Genomic DNA, 21,535 nt, shown 5'->3' with positions numbered 1-21,535 from the left:
ACTGCTAACAAAGGGGGCAAACTGCTAACATGGGGTACAGACTGCTAACAGAGGGTACAGACTGCTAACAGAGGGGACAGACTGCTAACAGTACGTTAAGATTTCTAACATGGGGTACAGACTGCTAACATGGGGTACAGACTGCTAACAGAGGGGGCAGACTGCTAACATGGGGTACAGACTGCCAACAGTATGTACAGACTGCTAACATAGGGGGAAGACTGCTAACAGAGGGGGCAGACTGCTAACATGGGGTACAGACTGCTAACAGTACATACAGACTGCTAACATTGGGTACAGACTGCTAACATGGGGTACAGACTGCTAACAGAGGGGGAAGACTGCTAACAGAGGGTACAGACTGCTAACATTGGGTACAGACTGCTAACATGGGGTACAGACTGCTAACAGTACGTAGACTGCTAACAGAGGGGACAGACTGTTAACAGAGGGGACACACTGCTGACAGAGGGGACAGACTGTTAACAGAGGGGACATACTGTTAACAGAAGGGACAGACTTCTGACAGAGGGGACAGACTGTTAACAGAGGGGACATACTGTTAACAGAAGGGACAGACTTCTGACAGAGGGGACAGACTGTTAACAGAGGGGACAGACTGGTAACACAGGGGACAGACTGCTGACATAGGGGACAGACTGCTAAAAGGGGGGGCAGACTGCTAACAGAGGGGACAGACTGCTAACAGAGGGGACAGACTGTTAACAGAGGGGACATACTGTTAACAGAAGGGACAGACTTCTGACAGAGGGGACAGACTGTTAACAGAGGGGACATACTGTTAACAGAAGGGACAGACTTCTGACAGAGGGGACAGACTGTTAACAGAGGGGACAGACTGCTGACATAGGGGACAGACTGCTGATAGAGGGGACAGACTGCTGATAGAGGGGACAGACTGCTGACAGAGGGGACAGACTGCTGATAGAGGGGACAGGCTGCTATTTGAACCAACAGACCGCTAAACGAAGTTACAGACATTGAAAAGCTGGAGGAGGGTGAAACGTGTGCTCCCCGGCCCCCCCCCGTGCCCCACCCAGGGGGAGGATCCAGGAACAGCCAGCTGCTGGCAGAGCCGCTGATCCACCGACACTCAGCAGCAGCAGCAGCGCGACGCACCTCCGAACCGAACCGAACCACCGCAGACATGAGTCAGGTAAGAAACATTTATTCCCGGGACACATAAAACGAGGCGCTGGACGTTTGCGCTCGCTTACAGCTGGAGAACAGACTTCCCGGTCGGTTCTGCTGGTCGGTTCTGCTGGTCGGTTCTGCTGGTCGGTTCTGTTTGCGCTCAATAAAAACGCGGATCTGAAAGCGCGCGGTGGTGATCGGACGACTTTTCAGCGAGTTTCAGGAAATCCCGTGTTTCACAACTCCAACAGAAAGTTTCCAGACGGCCCCGCCCTGAGAACAGGGAGCGCCCCGCGGCGCGCCACCGCTGCATGCACGCGCTTTTCGCGCGCTTTGACGAGGTTGAGCACGTGGCTTCTCACACTTCCTGGGTGTTCTGGCCTGGAGCGGGAGAGTCCAGTGAGGAAGAGGATGGAGTGAGGAAGAGGATGAGAGCAGGAGTGTCCAGTGAGGAAGAGGATGGAGTGAGGAAGAGGATGAGAGCAGGAGTGTCCAGTGAGGAAGAGGATGGAGTGAGGAAGAGGATGAGAGCGGGAGAGTCTAGTGAGGAAGACGATGGAGTGAGGAAGAGGATGAGAACAGGAGTGTCCAGTGAGGAAGAGGATGAGAGGAGGAGTGTCCAGTGAGGAAGTTGATGAGAGCAGGAGAGTCCAGTGAGGAAGAGGATGGGGTGAGGAAGAGGATGAGAGGAGTGTCCAGTGAGGAAGAGGATGAGAGCAGGAGAGTCCAGTGAGCAAGAGGATGAGAGCAGGAGAGTCCAGTGAGGAAGAGGATGGGGTGAGGAAGAGGATGAGAGGAGTGTCCAGTGAGGAAGAGGATGAGAGCAGGAGAGTCCAGTGAGGAAGACGATGAGAGCGGGAGAGTCTAGTGAGGAAGACGATGGAGTGAGGAAGAGGATGAGAACAGGAGAGTCCAGTGAGGAAGAGGATGAGAGCAGGAGAGTCCAGTGAGGAAGAGGATGAGAGCAGGAGTTTTGTCTCATCATTCTGTGAGACGTTTCCCTGAGAGCACAACACCTTGTCACTCTTCTTCTGTGGTGGATCGCTGGGCGTCTGTAAAGTCTTTCTTCTTCTGTGGTGGATCGCTGGGCGTCTGTAAAGTCGTTCTTCTTCTGTGGTGGATCGCTGGGAGTCTGTAAAGTCTTTCTTCTTCTGTGGTGGATCGCTGGGCGTCTGTAAAGTCTTTCTTCTTCTGTGGTGGATCGCTGGGCGTCTGTAAAGTCTTTCTTCTTCTGTGGTGGATCGCTGGGAGTCTGTAAAGTCTTTCTTCTTCTGTGGTGGATCGCTGGGCGTCTGTAAAGTCTTTCTTCTTCTGTGGTGGATCGCTGGGAGTCTGTAAAGTCGTTCTATTGCTCGTCAGACTAAAGAAGAAAACATTTTGTCACATTTCCCTGAACCTGTTTGTTCCTGCTGGAGGCTGAACCAGGAACCTGTTTGTTATTTGACTCCCAGGGGGCTTTTCCTCTGAAAAGAACCAGGTTCTAGTTCTGGTCCAGGACCAGCCTTAGCACCGGTTCTTTGTGTTTCCACTGCCAAAGAGTTATCTCTGGAGTTATCTCTGGAGTTATCTCTGGAGTTATCTCTGGAGTTATCTCTGGAGTTATCTCTGGAGTTATCTCTGGAGGTATCTCTGGAGTTATCTCTGGAGGTATCTCTGGAGGTATCTCTGGAGGTATCTCTGGAGGTATCTCTGGAGGTATCTCTGGAGTTATCTCTGGAGGTATCTCTGGAGTTATCTCTGGAGGTATCTCTGGAGGTATCTCTACCTAAAAGGCGGAAGTGAGGTTGAACCAGCTTTCTGAAAACTCATGTTAACACAGAGCCCCAGAGTGGTTCTAGAGAAAAGAACTTCTTTCTAATGAAGCCAGACTTCTGGTTCCTCAGGAACTACTAAACAAACTACAAACTACTGGAAATGAATCTTGGAGTTTCTAGAGCTAAAAAGAGCTTTTTAATGGCTTCATGTGAAAGAGAACTTTAATCAGAGTGGTTACCTAGGTTACCATGGAAACGGCTGTAGAGCAGTTCTATCATTCTACACCTCCATTCCTCCATGTTGAAGCTTTTGATTCAGACACGTCCAGAAATAAAGTGAAAGGAGCAGAAAGTCACTATGGAATGTTGGAACGGTGGAAAATAAGAGCCAGGATCTTTCACACCTTATTATTCCCCTCTATGTCCACTCTGGAGCTCTGGACTAAAGCAAGACGGACGTGAAAAAACCCCAACAGAGAGACAAGAGACATAATGTCTTCTGGCTCTTTGGTGCTTCAGAGGTTCAGGTCAGACTAGATGGAGCGACCCGGACTAAACCACTGGTCCAGTCCGTCTCCTGGTTCCTGGATGAGCCTTCAGTGCTACATTGGTGAAATCAGTGACGTATCACGTTTTGGAGTGACGCAGTGACGTAGCTCTACTGGCTCCGCTAACGGTGGAAAAAGAACCGGTTCTTTGGTGGTGCTCATTTAAGAACTGAACTAGAACCTGAACTAGAACCTGGTTCTTTTTGGTGGAAAAGCCCTAACAGAGAAAAAATTTAGAAGTAAGAAACTTCAGCTGAACCAGTTTTCAGCTGCTGTCATCCTCTGAGATGATGGTCTCTGTCTGTCTGTCTGTCTGTCTGTCTGTCTGTCTGTCTGTCTGTCTGTCTCTCTGTCTCTCTCTGTCTGTCTGTCTCTCTCTCTGTCTCTTTGTCTCTCTCTCTCTCTCTCGCTCTCTCTGTCTCTCTCTGTCTGTCTTTCTCTGTCTCGCTCTGTCTCTGTCTCTCTCGCTCTCTCTGTCTCGCTCTCTCTCTCTGTCTCTCTCTGTCTCGTTCTTGCTCTCTGTCTCTCTCTCTTTCTATGTCTCTCTCTCTCTGTCTGTCTGTCTCTCTGTCTCTTTCTCTTTGTCTCTCTCTCTCTGTCTCTCTCGCTGTCTCTCTCTCTGTCTCTCTGTCTGTCTTTCTCTGTCTCGCTCTCTCTCTGTCTCGCTCTCTCTTTCTGTCTCTCTTTGTCTCGTTCTCGCTCTCTGTCTCTCTCTCTTTCTATGTCTCTCTCTCTGTCTGTCTCCCTCTGTCTCTGTCTCGCTGTCTCTCTCTGTCTCTCTCTCTTTCTATGTCTCTCTCTCTCTGTCTGTCTCTCTCTGTCTCTCTCTCTGTCTCTCTCTCTGTCTCTGTCACTCTGTTTCAGCCGTTCACTGTCTCTGTTTCAGCCGTTCACTCTGTGTTTCAGCCGTTTACTCTGTTTTAGCCGTTCACTGTCTCTGTTTCAGCCGTTCACTCTCTGTTTCAGCCGTTCACTCTGTGTTTCAGCCGTTCACTCTGTGTTTCAGCCGTTCACTGTCTCTGTTTCAGCCGTTCACTCTCTGTTTCAGCTGTTCACTCTGTGTTTCAGCCATTCACTCTGTGTTTCAGCCGTTCACTCTGTGTTTCAGCCGTTCACTCTCTGTTTCAGCCGTTCACTCTGTGTTTCAGCCGTTCACTCTGTGTTTCAGCCGTTCACTCTCTGTTTCAGCCGTTTACTCTGTGTTTCAGCCGTTCACTGTCTCTGTTTCAGCCGTTCACTCTCTGTTTCAGCCGTTCACTCTGTGTTTCAGCCGTTCACTCTCTGTTTCAGCCGTTCACTCTGTGTTTCAGCCGTTCACTCTGTGTTTCAGCCGTTCACTCTCTGTTTCAGCCGTTCACTCTGTGTTTCAGCCGTTCACTCTCTGTTTCAGCCGTTCACTCTCTGTTTCAGCCGTTCACTCTCTGTTTCAGCCGTTCACTCTGTGTTTCAGCCATCAGACCTGGAGAATGCCATCAGCACCCTGGTCGGTCAGTTCCACTCTGCTTCAGGAAACAACAGCGGGACGCTGAACACCAACGAGTTCAAAGGCCTTCTGTCCTCACAGCTGCCCAACATGATGAAGGTGATTCACACGTTCACACAACCTGATGAAGGTGATTCACAGGAAGTGGCCAAACAGACTTTCAAAATAAAAGGAGTTCCAGGTCTTTAGTCTCAGTGGAGGAAGTGGAGCAGCTGGTGTTTCTGTGACCTCTAACCTCTGGCCTGCACTTGGTCCTGCTCCAGAGTCGATGCTGCGACTTCCTGCCTGAACCCGAGTCAGAACAGGGTCAGAACTCGGTCAGAACCGGGTAAGAACCAAGTCAGAGCCCATTTAGAACTGAGTAAGAATCGGGTCAGAGCCGAGTCAGAACCGGGTAAGAACCGGGTCAGAGCCCAGTCAGAACTGAGTAAGAATCGGGTCAGAGCCGAGTCAGAACCGGGTAAGAACCGGGTCAGAGCCCAGTCAGAACTGAGTAAGAATCGGGTCAGAGCCGAGTCAGAACCGTGTCGAGGGCAAACATTTAAACAACCAGTCCACAGAGCTGATGAGGGACCAGAATCTGAACGGGTCTTGTAGAGACCAGGTCTTGTAGAGAACCGGTTTGGTTTCAAGTGGTTTCAATTCCTTTGAGTCGTTTCAAAGTTCAACGCCCTTTTTGATCCCAACGGGTGTGAATGGCGTGATTCGCTTACAGAAGCTACGCCAGGTGTGTGATGACATCATTCCCTTGCGCCGCGGCAGGAAACAGAAACGCTCCAAAGAACCGGGACGTTTCAACATGGATAATTTGTTCTGGGCCAGCGTTGGTCACGGTTCCTGCTGGCATCTTGTCGTTGCAGGGCCCGAACCTAGAGATGGGGGACGTCCTGAGGAAGATGGGCGTCTGTGAGGGGGAGGGGATTTCCTTCAAGCACTTCTGGACCCTCGTCCAATCGCTCGCCGGGACCCAGTTCAAAAACGTGGCGAGTGAGCAGAGGGGCTGTACCTGCATGCTCCTGTGAGGAGGCTACTCCTCCGGTGAGGAGGCTCCTCCTCCGGTGAGGAGGCTCCTCCTCCTCCGGTGAGGAGGCTCCTCCTCATCCGTTAAAGAGGCTCCACCTCCTCCGGTGAGGAGGCTCCTCCTCCTCCGGTGAGGAGGCTCCTCCTCCTCCGGTGAGGAGGCTCCTCCTCATCCGTTAAAGAGGCTCCACCTCCTCCGGTGAGGAGGCTCCTCCTCCTCCGGTGAGGAGGGTCCTCCTCCTCCGGTGAGGAGGCTCCTCCTCCTCCGGTGAGGAGGGTCCTCCTCCTCCGGTGAGGAGGGTCCTCCTCCTCCGGTGAGGAGGCTCCTCCTCCTCCTGTGAGGAGGGTCCTCCTCCTCCGGTGAGGAGGCTCCTCCTCCTCCAGTGAGCCAGCCACCGGTCTCTCTCCACTCAATCTTAATAAAACACTACCAACATGCACGTGGCTCTCTTGATGTTATTACATCATGATGTGTTATTACATTGTAATGACATTCAATTCAATTCAACTTTATTATAGAGCACCAAATACAACAGAAAAACCTGCAGAACCAGACTCAGGGGTTGAGGCTTTCTGCTGACCAGTTGAGGGGGGGGGGGGGGGGGGGGGGGTTAGAGGAGATGAAAGGATTGGATAGACAGAGAGATGGATTGGGGGAAACAACCCTTTGGGAGGTAGAGAGAGGAAGGGAGGAATAGAGGGAGTGGAAGAGAGGTAGAGAGTGGGGTAAAGAGGGAGTGGAAGGGAGGAAGAGAGAGAGAGGTAGAGGTATGGAGAGGTAGAGAGGGAGTGGAAGGGAGGAAGAGAGAGAGGTAGAGGTAGGGAGAGGTAGAGGGAGTGGAAGGGAGGAAGAGAGAGAGAGGTAGAGGTATGGAGCGGTAGAGAGGGAGTGGAAGGGAGGAAGAGAGAGAGAGGTAGAGGTATGGAGAGGTAGAGAGGAAGAGTGGTAGAGGAAGAGAGAGAGAGGTAGAGGTATGGAGAGGGAGTGGAAGGGAGGAAGAGAGAGAGAGGGAGAGGTAGAGAGAGAGTGAAAGTGTCTTGAAACAGTCCTAACTTTAGTAAATAGAAAAGTCTTTAGTAGAACCTTAACAGTAGAGCCTGTTTCAGCCTCCCTAACTGAAACTGGATCTGGTTCCACATCAGAGGAACCTGAAAGCTGAAAGCTCTGCCTCCATTCTACTTTTAGAAAAGCTAGGAACCTCCAGTAAGCCAGCACTGTGAGAACCAAGAGTTCTTCTGGGGAGATCTGGGACCAGCAGGTCTTTAAGATCTGATGGAACCTGGTTGTTCAGAGCGTTCTAAGTTAGAAGGAGGATTTTAAATTCTCTTCTAGATTGAACAGGGAGCCAATGAAGCGAGGTTAGTATTGGAGTGAGCTGATCTCTGGTGCTGGTTCTGGTCACGACTCTGGCTGCAGCATTTAGAACCAGTTATTGTTCCACCCTGATTACAGGGAGTTACAATAGTTACTCTGGAAGTAACTAATGATGGATTACTTTTTCAGCATCACTCTGAGTCAGCATGTTTCTAATGTTGGAAATATTACGGAGGTGAAAAAAGGCAGTCCTGCAGATTGTTTAATGGTTCCCAGGTTCCTCACAGTGGTACTAGAGGACAAAGTAATACCATCTAGAGGTACTAGATCTTTACATCATTTCTCTCTCATGTTTTGGACCAAATATAATAATTTCAGTTTTATCAGAGTTCAGGAGCAGGAAATTACATCTCATCCAACCTTTATGTCTTCAAGACGGCTTCTAGTTTAGAACGTTTTATTACATCCAGCTAGTGAGACGTGATCTCTGTCTCACAGGTCAACATGTGGTCATCCTACCCAGCATGCTTTGCAGCAGCTCAGATTCAGCTGATTCAGACCCGGGTCTGATTGGGTCGGATTCCTGGAGCCGCATCCCTCCACTTCCTGCCAGGGTCCCTCCACTTGTCCCTCCACTTCCTGCCGGGGTCCCTCCACTTGTCCCTCCACTTGTCCCTCCACTTCCTGCCGGGGTCCCGCCACTTGTCCCTCCACTTGTCCCTCCACTTCCTGCCGGGGTCCCGACACTTGTCCCTCCACTTGTCCCTCCACTTCCTGCCGGGGTCCCACCACTTGTCCTACCACTTCCTGCCAGGGTCCCGCCACTTGTCCCTCCACTTCCTGCCGGGGTCCCGCCACTTGTCCCTCCACTTCCTGCCGGGGTCCCGCCACTTGTCCCTCCACTTGTCCCTCCACTTCCTGCCAGGGTCCCGCCACTTGTCCCTCCACTTGTCCCTCCACTTCCTGCAGGTTCAGCGTGCAGAGGATCGGTGTTTGACTTGTTTGCGGGGCTTCCAGCTCACTTCTACGTGGGATTCTATTTATTGACAAAGAAAGGCTTCATGTTGTTTGTAGAAAGAATAAAACCCGGCGGTGTTTCGTTCCTTCCTGCTTATCAGCTGCATGTTCACCGCCGAGGCTTCGGGTTTCGTCCTGAGCTGCTCTGCTTGGACGTCCTCAGCTGTGGGACAGCTCGTTCACAGACAGCGCCCCCAGAGGACAACTCGTCCATGGATAAGATTTCAGAAAATCAATCCTGTACAATGTACCTTTACATCTTGTTTTTTCTAATTCACGTTTTCTATATTTTCCATATATCTAGTACATGTCCATATATATCTAGAATGGTATCATATGGCTTTGTTTACCTTTGTTTACCATTCTCTTAATGGTAAACAAATTGAACAAGTGCATGTAAATATTTTTATGGGAATTACTTTAAATGAAACGCTCAGTGTGAAGCCACATACAAACATCCTGAAGTCAAAATTGAAAAAGAATATTGTCATAATGTGTAAAATCCGATGAGTATTCGATCAAAATTCACTCAACTTATTATATAAGGCCCTCATTCTGCCATATCTGAGTGATGTGAGGTAATCTGGGGAAATAATGATAAAACAAACACTAGTATTATTTGTTTTACTGCAGAAGAGCTTTGGAATCATGAATCAAGCTGATTATTATTTTGCTCCAACAAATCCTCTGTTTGCCAAATCAAAGACCTAAAAATACACAATATTGTCGACGAGCATGTCTTTGTGTCAAATGTACTTTATAATCCTTCCAAATGTGTCAAGTATACTTCGAAATTCTTCAAATCAATACTGCTGAAAGAAGTAGTCGTATGCGAGTTGTGGAGGGTTGCAGTTTTGAGGACGAGATGCTCGTGGACCAACTTCCTGTGGAGACAGACGGTGCTGACCGCCGCCGGCCACTTCTGTTCTGCAGTGAAACACTCGTGAGTCGATGTTCGTTTCAGGATCACAATCAAACCATCCACCAGACCTTCGTCTCCTGGACTCAAGCTGCTGCTCCTCTTCCTCTTCTGGAACCGCCACCACAACAAGGGCATTGAGAGAGTGTCCAGGGACTCTCAGCACCTGGTCCGTCCAATACTTGGTCTGTCCGGGTGACTTCCAGGTCACCTCCAGGTCACCTCCAGGTCATCTCCAGGTCACTTCCAGGTCACCTCCAGGTCACCTCCAGGTCATTTCCAGGCTTCTCTGCAGGAATAAGAAAAAGATCAGCATCAGACTGATGTTGATCATATTTGGTCCATCAATACTTCTTCAATACTTCTTCAATACTTCCAAACTGTCTGTCTGCTTCCTCTTATAGTTTCTCCCCTGACAGCTGCTTCCAGACGTGTACTTCCATAGTAAGGCTTTAACCAATCACAGTCCAGCCATCACCTGTTGCCGGGTAAAGAAATCTGCCTGAGGCCTGCAGTCTGCAGTGTAAAATAAGAGTCGGTCGCTGCTGCTTCAACCAATCAGATTTAGATATTCACGACTCAGGACCTTCTAGAAGGCCTAGGATGATGTCAGCATATTCAAGCCCTCTGATTGGATGGTCAGAGTTCACTCTCCAGCTAGCTGAATGCATCTGGAGCAGCTGCAGGAACAAAATATAGTTGTGTTGATTTAATAGAGGTTTAGTCAAACGACAATGGCTGAAGGAGAAGATGAAGACGTTCCATTGTAGAGTTATTGTCAAAACTATTTCCAAGAGGTCATTGAACGCACCGCGGCACTGGAGCGGAGGTCTGGTGCACTTTACTTGTGCTCACTACAAACTCCATGGCAGGATTCAGGATTCTATTATTTTCAAGACCATGAAAAGCTGACGTTTGTCTCCGTCCTCGACCCCCAGAAGTTTTTCATGCAGCTGCAGCAGGAGAGACGTGACCTCGGATTGTTTTCATCAGTAAAGGTATTTAGTCTGACTACACGAGTATCTATCTGTAATACAAAGGCTTTTTATTGAAAGGTAATAACAGAAAATAGCTTGTACTGTACTGTACTGTACTGTACTGTACTGTACTGTACTGTCCCCCCGCCTTAACAAGAACACTCACACAGGCCGCAAGACATCCAAACAAGAGTCCGGCCTAATCCAGAGGACCTCTAAGTCCCATTGTGAGGAGTAAAGGTCAAGGTCCACAGTACACATGTGTACAGACAATCCTTCCTACCAACTCACCTTAAGAACTATGTTGGGATGTGGGACGCAGTAAGACACACTAAACAGACCCCACCCATCAAAGTACTTGGAAGAAGAGAAAAAATTATTCAAATAAATAAATAGAAAAATGACAAAGAAAATGCCAGAAATAAATAAATTATATCCAGAAAAATAAAGAGAGAATTAAAAAAAGAAGCTAAACTAAAAGACAGTAGAAGACACCTCAGACAGGACAGAAGTGGGTCTCTCAAAGACTTTCAAGAAGAGGTCCCACAGCTGATGGAATTTGCTTTCCGTTCCCCGTTCCGTCTTTTCTCTAGATTCAAGCAGATCATCAGCCCTCTTATCCAGCGCGAGACGGACGGCGGGAGATGATCTGTCCACGAGACGTGAGCGCCAGGACATTGAGTTTGGCTTCCATCTGGAGACATGCCAAAGACAGCGGTCAAAGGGTTTGGCTGATATTGGTGGTGAAGTATCTCTGACATATTTTGGAAAAATGATGTCCAAAATAGATCAAGTGGGACAAGACCGGGACAAGACTGGGACAAGACTGGGACATGTGAATGAGTGGACCAGGAGCACCTCTACATTGATCACTAGTAGGGTCCACATCTGGAGACATGCCAGCCAGTTTGGTTTTACATATGTGAATGTGGTGAAGTACTTTAAACTGCAAAAGAGCACGACGGGCACATGAGGAAGTAGAGTGCTACTTCAGGGTTGCAGGGTTGAATCCCAGACGTTGTCTGGAAAAGAAAAGCCTGGGTCCAGTTCCCAAGTGGTTCTGACAGCAGCCATAGAGGGACGGTTCCATTTAGAGATCTGGTTGTATAGGTTAGACATTATCCCTTTAGACATGGGACAGAGAGACGGAGAGACAGAGACAGAGAGGACTGCATCAGCAGGATTGACTGGTGGCTGAGAAGGGAACCGTGGAATTAAACCCTCTACATAATCTGCCTAATCTGTAAAAAACAGACCAAATGTGTTCTCGGGATACCAAACATGCAAACTGATTATGGAGGAACAGATCATCAGAACATCTCAAGCCTTTATTAGGTCCAATCTGGAAGGGACAGAGGGACAGAGGGACAGAGGGACAGAGGAGATGAGCTGCAATCGGGCTTTGCAGAGAAAATGTCTGCTGTCCAACATGTTGAGGACATTTGGTCCAGATGTGCAGAGACTGTCTCACTGAGGAGTACTATCAGGAGGAGCAGAGACTGTCTCACTGAGGGGTACTATCAGGAGGAGCAGAGACTGTTTCACTGAGGAGTACTATCAGGAGGAGCAGAGACCTTCTCACTGAGGAGTACTATCAGGAGGAGCAGAGACCTTCTCACTGAGGAGTACTATCAGGAGGAGCAGAGACCTTCTCACTGAGGAGTACTATCAGGAGGAGCAGAGACTGTCTCACTGAGGAGTACTATCAGGAGGAGCAGAGACTGTCTCACTGAGGAGTACTATCAGGAGGGGCAGAGACCAGTGGCAGTGCAGCACCCAGAAGACAAAGAACCTGGAGCACCAACACAACACCCAACACAACATCCAACACAACACCCAGCACAACACCAAACACAACATCCAACACAACACCCAACACAACATCCAACACAACACCCAGCACAACACCAAACACAACATCCAACACAACACCCAACACAACACCAAACACAACACCAAACACAACACCAAACACAACACCCAACACAACATCCAACACAACACCCAACACAACATCCAACACAACATCCAACACAACACCCAGCACAACACCAAACACAACATCCAACACAACATCCAACACAACATCCAACACAACACCAAACACAACACCAAACACAACATCCAACACAACATCCAACACAACACCAAACACAACATCCAACACAACATCCAACACAACACCCAACACAACACCCAACACAACACCCAACACAACATCCAACACAACACCCAACACAACACCCAGCATAACACCAAACACAACACCCAACACAACATCCAACACAACATCCAACACAACATCCAACACAACATCCAACACAACATCCAACACAACACCCAACACAACACCAAACACAACATCCAACACAACACCAAACACAACACCCAACACAACATCCAACACAACACCCAACACAACATCCAACACAACACCCAACACAACACCCAACACAACATCCAACACAACATCCAACACAACATCCAACACAACACCAAACACAACACCAAACACAACATCCAACACAACATCCAACACAACACCAAACACAACATCCAACACAACATCCAACACAACATCCAACACAACATCCAACACAACACCCAACACAACACCCAGCACAACACCAAACACAACATCCAACACAACATCCAACACAACACCCAACACAACATCCAACACAACATCCAACACAACATCCAACACAACACCCAACACAACATCCAACACAACATCCAACACAACATCCAACACAACACCCAACACAACATCCAACACAACATCCAACACAACACCAAACACAACACCAAACACAACATCCAACACAACATCCAACACAACACCAAACACAACATCCAACACAACATCCAACACAACACCCAACACAACACCCAGCACAACACCAAACACAACATCCAACACAACACCCAACACAAAACCCAACACAACATCCAACACAACATCCAACACAACATCCAACACAACACCCAACACAACACCAAACACAACATCCAACACAACACCAAACACAACACCAAACACAACATCCAACACAACATCCAACACAACACCAAACACAACATCCAACACAACATCCAACACAACATCCAACACAACACCCAACACAACACCCAACACAACATCCAACACAACATCCAACACAACACCAAACACAACACCAAACACAACATCCAACACAACATCCAACACAACACCAAACACAACATCCAACACAACATTCAACACAACACCAAACACAACATCCAACACAACATTCAACACAACACCCAACACAACATCCAACACAACACCCAACACAACATCCAACACAACATTCAACACAACACCCAACACAACATCCAACACAACATCCAACACAACATCCAACACAACATCCAACACAACACCCAACACAACATCCAACACAACATCCAACACAACACCAAACACAACACCAAACACAACATCCAACACAACATCCAACACAACACCAAACACAACATCCAACACAACACCCAACACAACACCCAACACAACATCCAACACAACATCCAACACAACACCAAACACAACACCAAACACAACATCCAACACAACACCCAGCACAACACCAAACACAACATCCAACACAACACCCAACACAAAACCCAACACAACATCCAACACAACATCCAACACAACATCCAACACAACACCCAACACAACACCAAACACAACATCCAACACAACACCAAACACAACATCCAACACAACATCCAACACAACATCCAACACAACACCCAACACAACACCCAACACAACATCCAACACAACATCCAACACAACACCAAACACAACACCAAACACAACATCCAACACAACATCCAACACAACACCAAACACAACATCCAACACAACATTCAACACAACACCAAACACAACATCCAACACAACACCCAACACAACATCCAACACAACACCCAACACAACATCCAACACAACATTCAACACAACACCCAACACAACATCCAACACAACATCCAACACAACATCCAACACAACATCCAACAATATGAGCTGCTCAGGAGTAGTACTGGCAATGAGGGAGAGCCAGCTTCACGGTGATCATCCTGATCAATGTGATCACCATCCTAATCCCTCCAGCCCTAATCTTAATCTCTCCTATTCCAACAACTACCCGTTTTCGTGACGTCACAGAAACCACAAACAATTAAGTGACTCCGGCACTTCCTGTCAGGACCCGGACCAAGGAACTTCCTGTCAGGACCCGGACCCAGGAACTTCCTGTCAGGACCCGGACCAAGGAACTTCCTGTCAGGACCCGGACCCACTCATCACTTCATCCCTTCACTCTTCATCCCTTCACTCATCTCTTCATCCCTTCACTCCTCATCCCTTCACTCATCTCTTCATCCCTTCACTCCTCATCCCTTCACTCATCTCTTCATCCCTTCACTCCTCATCCCTTCACTCATCTCTTCATCCCTTCACTCATCTCCTCATCCCTTCACTCATCTCCTCATCCCTTCACTCCTCATCCCTTCACTCATCTCCTCATCCCTTCACTCATCTCCTCATCCCTTCACTCTTCATCCCTTCACTCCTCATCCCTTCACTCATCTCTTCATCCCTTCACTCTTCATCCCTTCACTCATCTCTTCATCCCTTCATTCCTCATCCCTTCACTCCTCATCTCTTCATCCTTTCTCTCATCCCTTCACTCATCCCTTTATCCCTTTACTCCTCATCCCCACATCCCTTCACTCCTCATCTGATCTCTTCATCTCTTCACTCATCTCTTCACACATTTTGATGATGAGGCCTTTAGTGACCAGGTGAACAGAATTCAGGCTGCAGTTTTTATTTCACCATTTTAGAAAAATACATTTCAAAGATTCTAAACTTTTGCAGAAACTAATTCAATAAACATTTTGTCAGATTTTTTCTTTCTACAGAAATGTGTGAACGTGTGAATCAGTGAACAGACAGCACTGTGCAGAGTGAACGGCCAGTGGACGTGTGTGTGCAAAGTCTGAACTCCGACGGTTTCAACGTTCTGCCTGAAGAGTCGGCTGGTGAGACTGAAGATGTTGTTTTTGCTTCCAAAGGGGAACTTGTGATTGCTCTGTTGCCCTCTGCTGGCGGCTTCAGGAACTGCTGCTCAGGCGGCGCCGCAGCAGCGAGGCGGTTTTGGTCTCCGTGTCCTCAACATCACTTTCACACTGTCTCTGCAGAACACACACACACACACACACACACACACACACACACACACACACACACACACACACACACACACACACACACACACACAGTCACAATGTGAGGAGTGTTGAGTCTCGATAACCCAATGTATAACTTAGAGAGGAGCATTATCACACGCAGTACACACAGTACACACAGTACACACAGCCAGTACTCTCCAGTCAAGATGTTTTTCCTTCTTTGAACCAGTGACGAGGAGACGAGCTCCTGAACCTTAAGGGTCCGCCATGCTACCAATGTCCGCGTGTGTCGCGAGTACGCTCGTGCCTGCGTGTGTCCGCGGAGCGCACACAATTGCATCCATATTGCATCCTCCACTCTGGTGTCACTTCCGTGCACGTTCCATAACGTAACATAAGGATCCATAACGTAACGTAACGATCCATAACGTAACGTTCCATAACGTAACGTAACGATCCATAACGTTCCATAACGTAACATAAGGATCCATAACGTAACGTAACGATCCATAACGTAACGTTCCATAACGTAACGTAACGATCCATAACGTTCCATAACGTAACATAAGGATCCATAACGTAACGTAACGATCCATAACGTAACGTTCCATAACGTAACGTAATGATCCATAACGTAACGTTTCATAACGTAACGTAACGATCCATAACGTGACGTTTCATAACGTAACGTAAGGATCCATAACGTAACGTTTCATAACGTAACATAAGGATCCATAACGTAACATAAGGATCCATAACGTAACGTTTCATAACGTAACGTAAGGATCCATAATGTTCCATAACGTAATGTAAGGATCCATTCCGTAACGATCCATAACGTAACGTAAGGATCCATAACGTAATGATCCATAACGATCCATAATGTTCCATAACATAACGCAACGATCCATAACGATCCATAACGTTCCATAACATAACGTAACGATCCATAACGTTTCATAACGTAACGTAAGGATCCATAACGTAATGATCCATAACGTTCCATAACGAAACGTAAAGATCCATAATGTAACGATCCATAAGGATCCATAACGTTTCATAACGTAACGTAAGGATCCATAACGTTCCATAACGAAACGTAAAGATCCATAATGATCCATAACGTAACGTAAAGATCCATAATGTAACGATCCATAATGATCCATAACGATCCATAACGTAACATAATGATCCATAACGTTTCATAACGTAACGTAACGATCCATAACATAACGATCCATAACGTAACATAAGGATCCATAACGTTTCATAACGTAACGTAACGATCCATAACATAAGGATCCATAACGTAACATAAGGATCCATAACGTTTCATAACGTAACGATCCATAACGTAACGATCCATAACGTAACGATCCATAACATAAAGTAACGATTCATAACGTAACGATCCATAACGTTTCAGAACGTAACGTAACGATCCATAACATAACGTAAGGATCCATAACGTTTCATAATATAATGCAAGGATCCATAACATAATGATCCATGACGTTTCATAACGTAACGATCCATAACGTAACGATCCATAACGTTTCATAATGTGACGTAAGGATCCATAACGTTCCATAACGTAACGTAAGGATCCATAACGTAAGGATCCATAACGTTTCATAATGTGACGTAAGGATCCATAACGATCCATAACATTTCATAACGTAACGATCCATAACATAACGTAAGGATCCATAACTTTTCATAACGTAATGCAAGGATCCATAACGTAACGATCCATAACGTTTCATATCGTAACATAACGATCCATAACGTAACGTTCCATAACGTAACGTAAGGATCCATAACGTAAGGATCCATAACGATCCATAACGTTCCATAACGTAACGGAAGGATCCATAACGTAAGGATCCGTAAGGATCCATAACATTCCATAACGTAACGATCCATAACGTAACGATCCACAACGTGACGATCCATAACGATCCATAACGTTCCATAACGTAACGATCCATAACGTGACGATCCATAACGATCCATAACGATCCATAACGTAACGATTGTTAAGATATTCATTCTCAAAATAACTTTTCCACTTAAAAACTGTGTGAAAAATACTAACTTGTTATGAGGAAATCTGCTAGCGCAGTACTAACAATCTGCTCTAGTGATAAACAACTTTAGATGCAGTGATCACGGTGGATCACAGTGGATCATGGTGGATCACGGTGGATCACGGTGGATCACGGTGGATCACAGTGGATCATGGTGGATCACGGTGGATCACGGTGGATCACGGTGGATCATGGCACAACGCCGTCTGTAAAATCTGCTTGTCTGAGTGTTTGTATGAAACAGGATCTCGTCCGGTTGGCTCTGGCCCACTCACAGTGGGCGTGTACAGGTTGCGCGGTCCACCGCCGCGGGGTTGGAGCAGACAATCGCGCACGGGGCGGATGACGATTTTGACGTCACGAGTGCCGCGTGCACCGGCGGCGGACACCGGCGGCGGACACCGGCGGCGGACACCGGGAACATGAACAGGCCTTCAGATGTTTGTTTCAGATCTCTGAACAAAGAAAAGTAATCCTGGTCCGCAGCCTGGTTCTGAAACGGACCTCAGGTTGGACTCTGGAAACATCTCGGGTGTTGAACTCCAGGACACCGACAAGTTTCACTACGTGCTGGACCTTCAGTGTAAGAGACATTCTGAAGCTGAAGAGTTTTAATTTGAAGAATCAACAAACATTAAAGAGCCGACCTGAAGCTTTTTATTCTTTCTGGTAGAAAACAGCTTGAAGAAATGAGAAGATGAAGGAGAGCTGACGAGGAGATTCCTTAGTTCCTCGGTTCCCCAGTTCTCCGGTGTGATGGAGCAACTCCGTCATTAATGGGGCAGCAGCACACACACATACACGTCACACACAGTTCCTCACTGGGCTCCATGTTGGTTCCAAGTCATTCATCTAGTTCATCTCGCTCTTCCTCAACTGTTAAAGTCGGCCAGGGCTGCACACCTGACTGCTCTGTGTTTGGCTGCTCTGTGTTTGGCTGCTCTGTGTTTGGCTGCTCTGTGTTTGGCTGCTCTGTGTTTGACTGCTCTGTGTTTGACTGCTCTGTGTTTGGCTGCTCTGTGTTTGGCTGCTCTATGTTTGGCTGCTCTGTGTTTGGCTGCTCTATGTTTGACTGCTCTGTGTTTGGCTGCTCTGTGTTTGGCTGCTCTATGTTTGGCTGCTCTGTGTTTGGCTGCTCTATGTTTGGCTACTCTGTGTTTGGCTGCTCTATGTTTGGCTGCTCTGTGTTTGGCTGCTCTATGTTTGACTGCTCTATGTTTGGCTACTCTGTGTTTGGCTGCTCTATGTTTGGCTGCTCTGTGTTTGGCTGCTCTATGTTTGACTGCTCTATGTTTGGCTGCTCTGTGTTTGGCTGCTCTGTGTTTGGCTGCTCTATGTTTCACCCCAAATAAAGAACAAGACGACTTGTCATATGGATCGTGGTGGTTATTATTCTGAACTGGAGAAGAACCCCGCCACACCTGGTTCTCTAGTTCTCCGTTTTTACCATTCCCTAGTTCCCCATTTCCCCGGTTCCCTGGTTCCCCAGTTCTCCAGTGAAGGACTGACAAGAAGTATCTCACCTGCAGTGGATCAGGTTCTGAGCTGTTCTGACTGCGGCGCAGGTTCCAGTTTGCCAGCCGGTTACAGACCGACACCATGTTGTAGGACATCTGCAGGAGGAACCATGTGGACAAACGTTATCGCAAATGTTAGGATTAAACTGAACTGAATTCAAACTGAACTGATTTAACGTGAAGTGAATCCTGTCGCTGTGATCTCACATGATCACTGATCCAGACGGGATCCACTGGACTCACCTTCCACTTCCTTCTGGCATTAAACTTCTTGAAGTTCTTCATATTGATGGACGATCGGTTCCTCTTGGCCGCCTGCTTGTGGGTGATTGGCTGCAACAGACGAGCACAGAGTTGTTAGGGGGAGTTGGTTCTCTCTGGTTCTGTCAGGTTCTTTCTTGTTCTCTCTTGTTCTGTCAGGTTCTCTCTGGTTCTGTCAGGCTCTCCCAGGTTCTCTCAGGTTCTCCCAGCAGTCATTGCTAAAGAAAACCAGTGGAGTTTAAACCAGGTACCAGAGCAGGTTCGAGCGTAGAACCACCTGGAGTTTGTCTGGTTGAAGGACGACCTTCGTTCACCTTCAAGGTCAATATTCTAGAACATTTCTTCTAGATACCAGGGACTGGGACCCGCACAGACCAGAACCACCCAGTCTAGTCCTGACAAATCAGAACCAATCAGTCCGGTTCAAATAGACCAGAACAAACCAGACCCGGACCGTGACTGTCCACAGGCCACTAGGTACCGGAGCCAGTCTGTGTTGGTTCTAGGCTCAGCAGGATGACGAAAGAGTCGGTACCTTGATCCAGGGATGATCCAGACTCTCCTGGGCCGTCATCCTATCCCTGCAGAACAGACAAACACAAACACCTTATCTTCTGCACCCTCCATCATCTCAATCGCTTCAGATTAAGATTCCTAATCCCTTTGGATTAAGATTCCTAATCCCTTTGGATTAAGATTCCTATTTCTATTCTTCTTGTTTTCTTTTAATTTGCTTCCTTGTGAAACACTGACTTGTGACTCAACAGGGAGAGAGAAATAGATTTGCCTTGAGTTACTAAAACAGGTGAAAAATGAAAATGAGTATTACATATTTAAAGAATACGTTGTAGTGATGACGCAGCTTGAATTAGTGATGAATTAGTGACACACGAGCAGATAAAGCAGCTCTTCTAACATTGAAAGTTCCTCTCCCAGAATCCTCTGGGAACCAAACTAGGATCCAGTTCTAGTTGTCGACGTTCGTCTCTAATAAAAACTTCCTGAAGGAAGTTCCTCTTCACACTCAGACTAACTGGTATTTAAAGCATTTTATTTTGGCGGGACATCCCCGGTTTGTTGACGTCGCAGCATCACAGAACCTCCTGAAGGTTCCCGAGGCTTCGTGTCACAAGATCCCGTTTGTCCTCTGGATCTCTGCACATCTGGATTCTCTGAGGAAAAACCGTCATGCGCATGTGCTCCATACGGCACAGCCCTGAAGGTCACATGACCAGACGAGCTCCTCCACCACGACAAGGCCACAGCGCTGGAAGGACGAGGGATTAAAGCAAATAAAACCAAACCAGAACCTCTCCTCTCATTCCAACCTGCAGGTTCCTCAATCCTTCACACCAAAGTCCAGAAGTTTCCAGACAAACCATCAAACTGTTGATGTTTCCTGACTGACGCCATCTTGGGAAACCTGCCCCAAGGGATTGTGGGATATCCAAGATGGCGGCAGCTCCAGCCAGAACATCAACATTTGAAAAAGCTCCAGACTTTGTCAAAGAAAGAGTCTTGAATCCTGGAGAAGGTCTGGATGGAGTGAAGCTGATGGCTGGTAGGGTCACATGCTCCTGGTAGTTCAGGTTCTAGTCCAGGTTCTAGTCCAGGTTCTAGTCCAGGTTGTAGTTCAGGTTGTAGTTCAGGCTCTAGTCCAGGTTCTAGTCCAGGTTCTAGTTCAGGCTCTAGTCCAGGTTGTAGTTCAGGCTCTAGTCCAGGTTCTAGTCCAGGTTCTAGTTCAGGCTCTAGTCCAGGTTCTAGTTCAGGCTCTAGTCCAGGTTGTAGTTTAGGTTCTAGTCCAGTTCTTAATGAGCAGCTCCAAAGAAGTGGTTGTGTTTCCATTGTCATGGAGCCAGAAGAGCCACATCATCACGTCACTCCAGAACGTGGTACGTCACTGGTTCCACCAACGTAGCGCCGGCAGGATCCAGAAACCACATCTAATACACCAGGGGGCGCTGTGCATATTTGAGCTTGAGCAGGAGAGACATGAGGGACAAAGCAGCTCTTTAGAGGTACTGAATAATGTTTTTACCTCCTGTAGCTGGACTATGGTACCGCCCTGCTCTCTGGTCTGGTCTGATCCACTCCACCTCCTACAGAACCCTGCTGCAGGGGTACACGAGGACCAGAGGGCGGCCCACATCACGCTTGTTTTAAAATCACTGCATCGGCTCCCGGTTCGCTTCAGGGTGGATTTTAAGTTCTTTTATTAGATTTTAAGTGTCTGAACGGTTTTGCACCCTCCTA

At 47.5% G+C, this 21,535-nt stretch overlaps 2 protein-coding genes across 7 annotated transcripts in view; one reads left to right on the top strand and one right to left on the bottom strand.

The window, feature by feature from the left end:
* The first annotated feature begins 1,064 nt into the window (after window positions 1-1,064).
* Window positions 1,065-6,398, top strand: LOC308123010 (protein S100-A13-like). Of its 2 annotated transcripts, XR_013936186.1 has the most exons (4): window positions 1,065-1,177; window positions 4,908-5,039; window positions 5,801-6,297; window positions 6,345-6,398. XR_013936186.1 is itself a non-coding variant. In XM_080485229.1 (3 exons), the coding sequence occupies exons 1-3, from the start codon at window positions 1,169-1,171 to the stop codon at window positions 5,960-5,962; spliced, it is 303 nt and encodes a 100-aa protein (XP_080341355.1). In that variant the 5' UTR covers window positions 1,065-1,168; the 3' UTR covers window positions 5,963-6,398. The 2 variants fall into 2 exon arrangements, 1 of the variants encoding a protein (XP_080341355.1); XM_080485229.1 differs by having other exon boundaries at window positions 5,801-6,398.
* An 8,617-nt stretch (window positions 6,399-15,015) lies between these two features.
* The window catches only part of LOC308123008 (death-associated protein kinase 2), a 33,122-nt gene continuing 26,602 nt past the window's right edge, over window positions 15,016-21,535 (bottom strand). For 4 of the 5 annotated variants that reach the window (XM_080485225.1, XM_080485224.1, XM_080485226.1 and 1 more), the window contains exons 10-13: window positions 19,818-19,863; window positions 19,265-19,354; window positions 19,028-19,117; window positions 15,021-15,417 (exon numbers count right to left, since the gene is read on the bottom strand). In XM_080485225.1, the coding sequence (XP_080341351.1) occupies window positions 15,337-15,417; window positions 19,028-19,117; window positions 19,265-19,354; window positions 19,818-19,863 (307 nt within the window). In that variant the 3' untranslated portion in view covers window positions 15,021-15,336. Of the gene's footprint in view, window positions 15,418-19,027; window positions 19,118-19,264; window positions 19,355-19,817; window positions 19,864-21,535 lie in introns of all 5 variants that reach the window. The other variant, XM_080485223.1, reaches the window with a different exon arrangement.

The sequence above is a fragment of the Lipophrys pholis genome, assembly GCF_963383615.2.
Source record: "Lipophrys pholis genome assembly, chromosome: 17".
Classification (NCBI taxonomy): Eukaryota; Metazoa; Chordata; class Actinopteri; order Blenniiformes; family Blenniidae; genus Lipophrys; species Lipophrys pholis.
Note: the sequence above shows the minus strand (reverse complement) of the source record. Positions and strands in the feature narration are given on the sequence as shown.

Bases quoted from the DNA above. Each gene is read 5' to 3' on its own strand.
- LOC308123010 (XM_080485229.1), top strand. The intron at 5,040-5,800 runs GTGATTCACACG...TTGTCGTTGCAG, and splicing joins AGCTGCCCAACATGATGAAG to GGCCCGAACCTAGAGATGGG.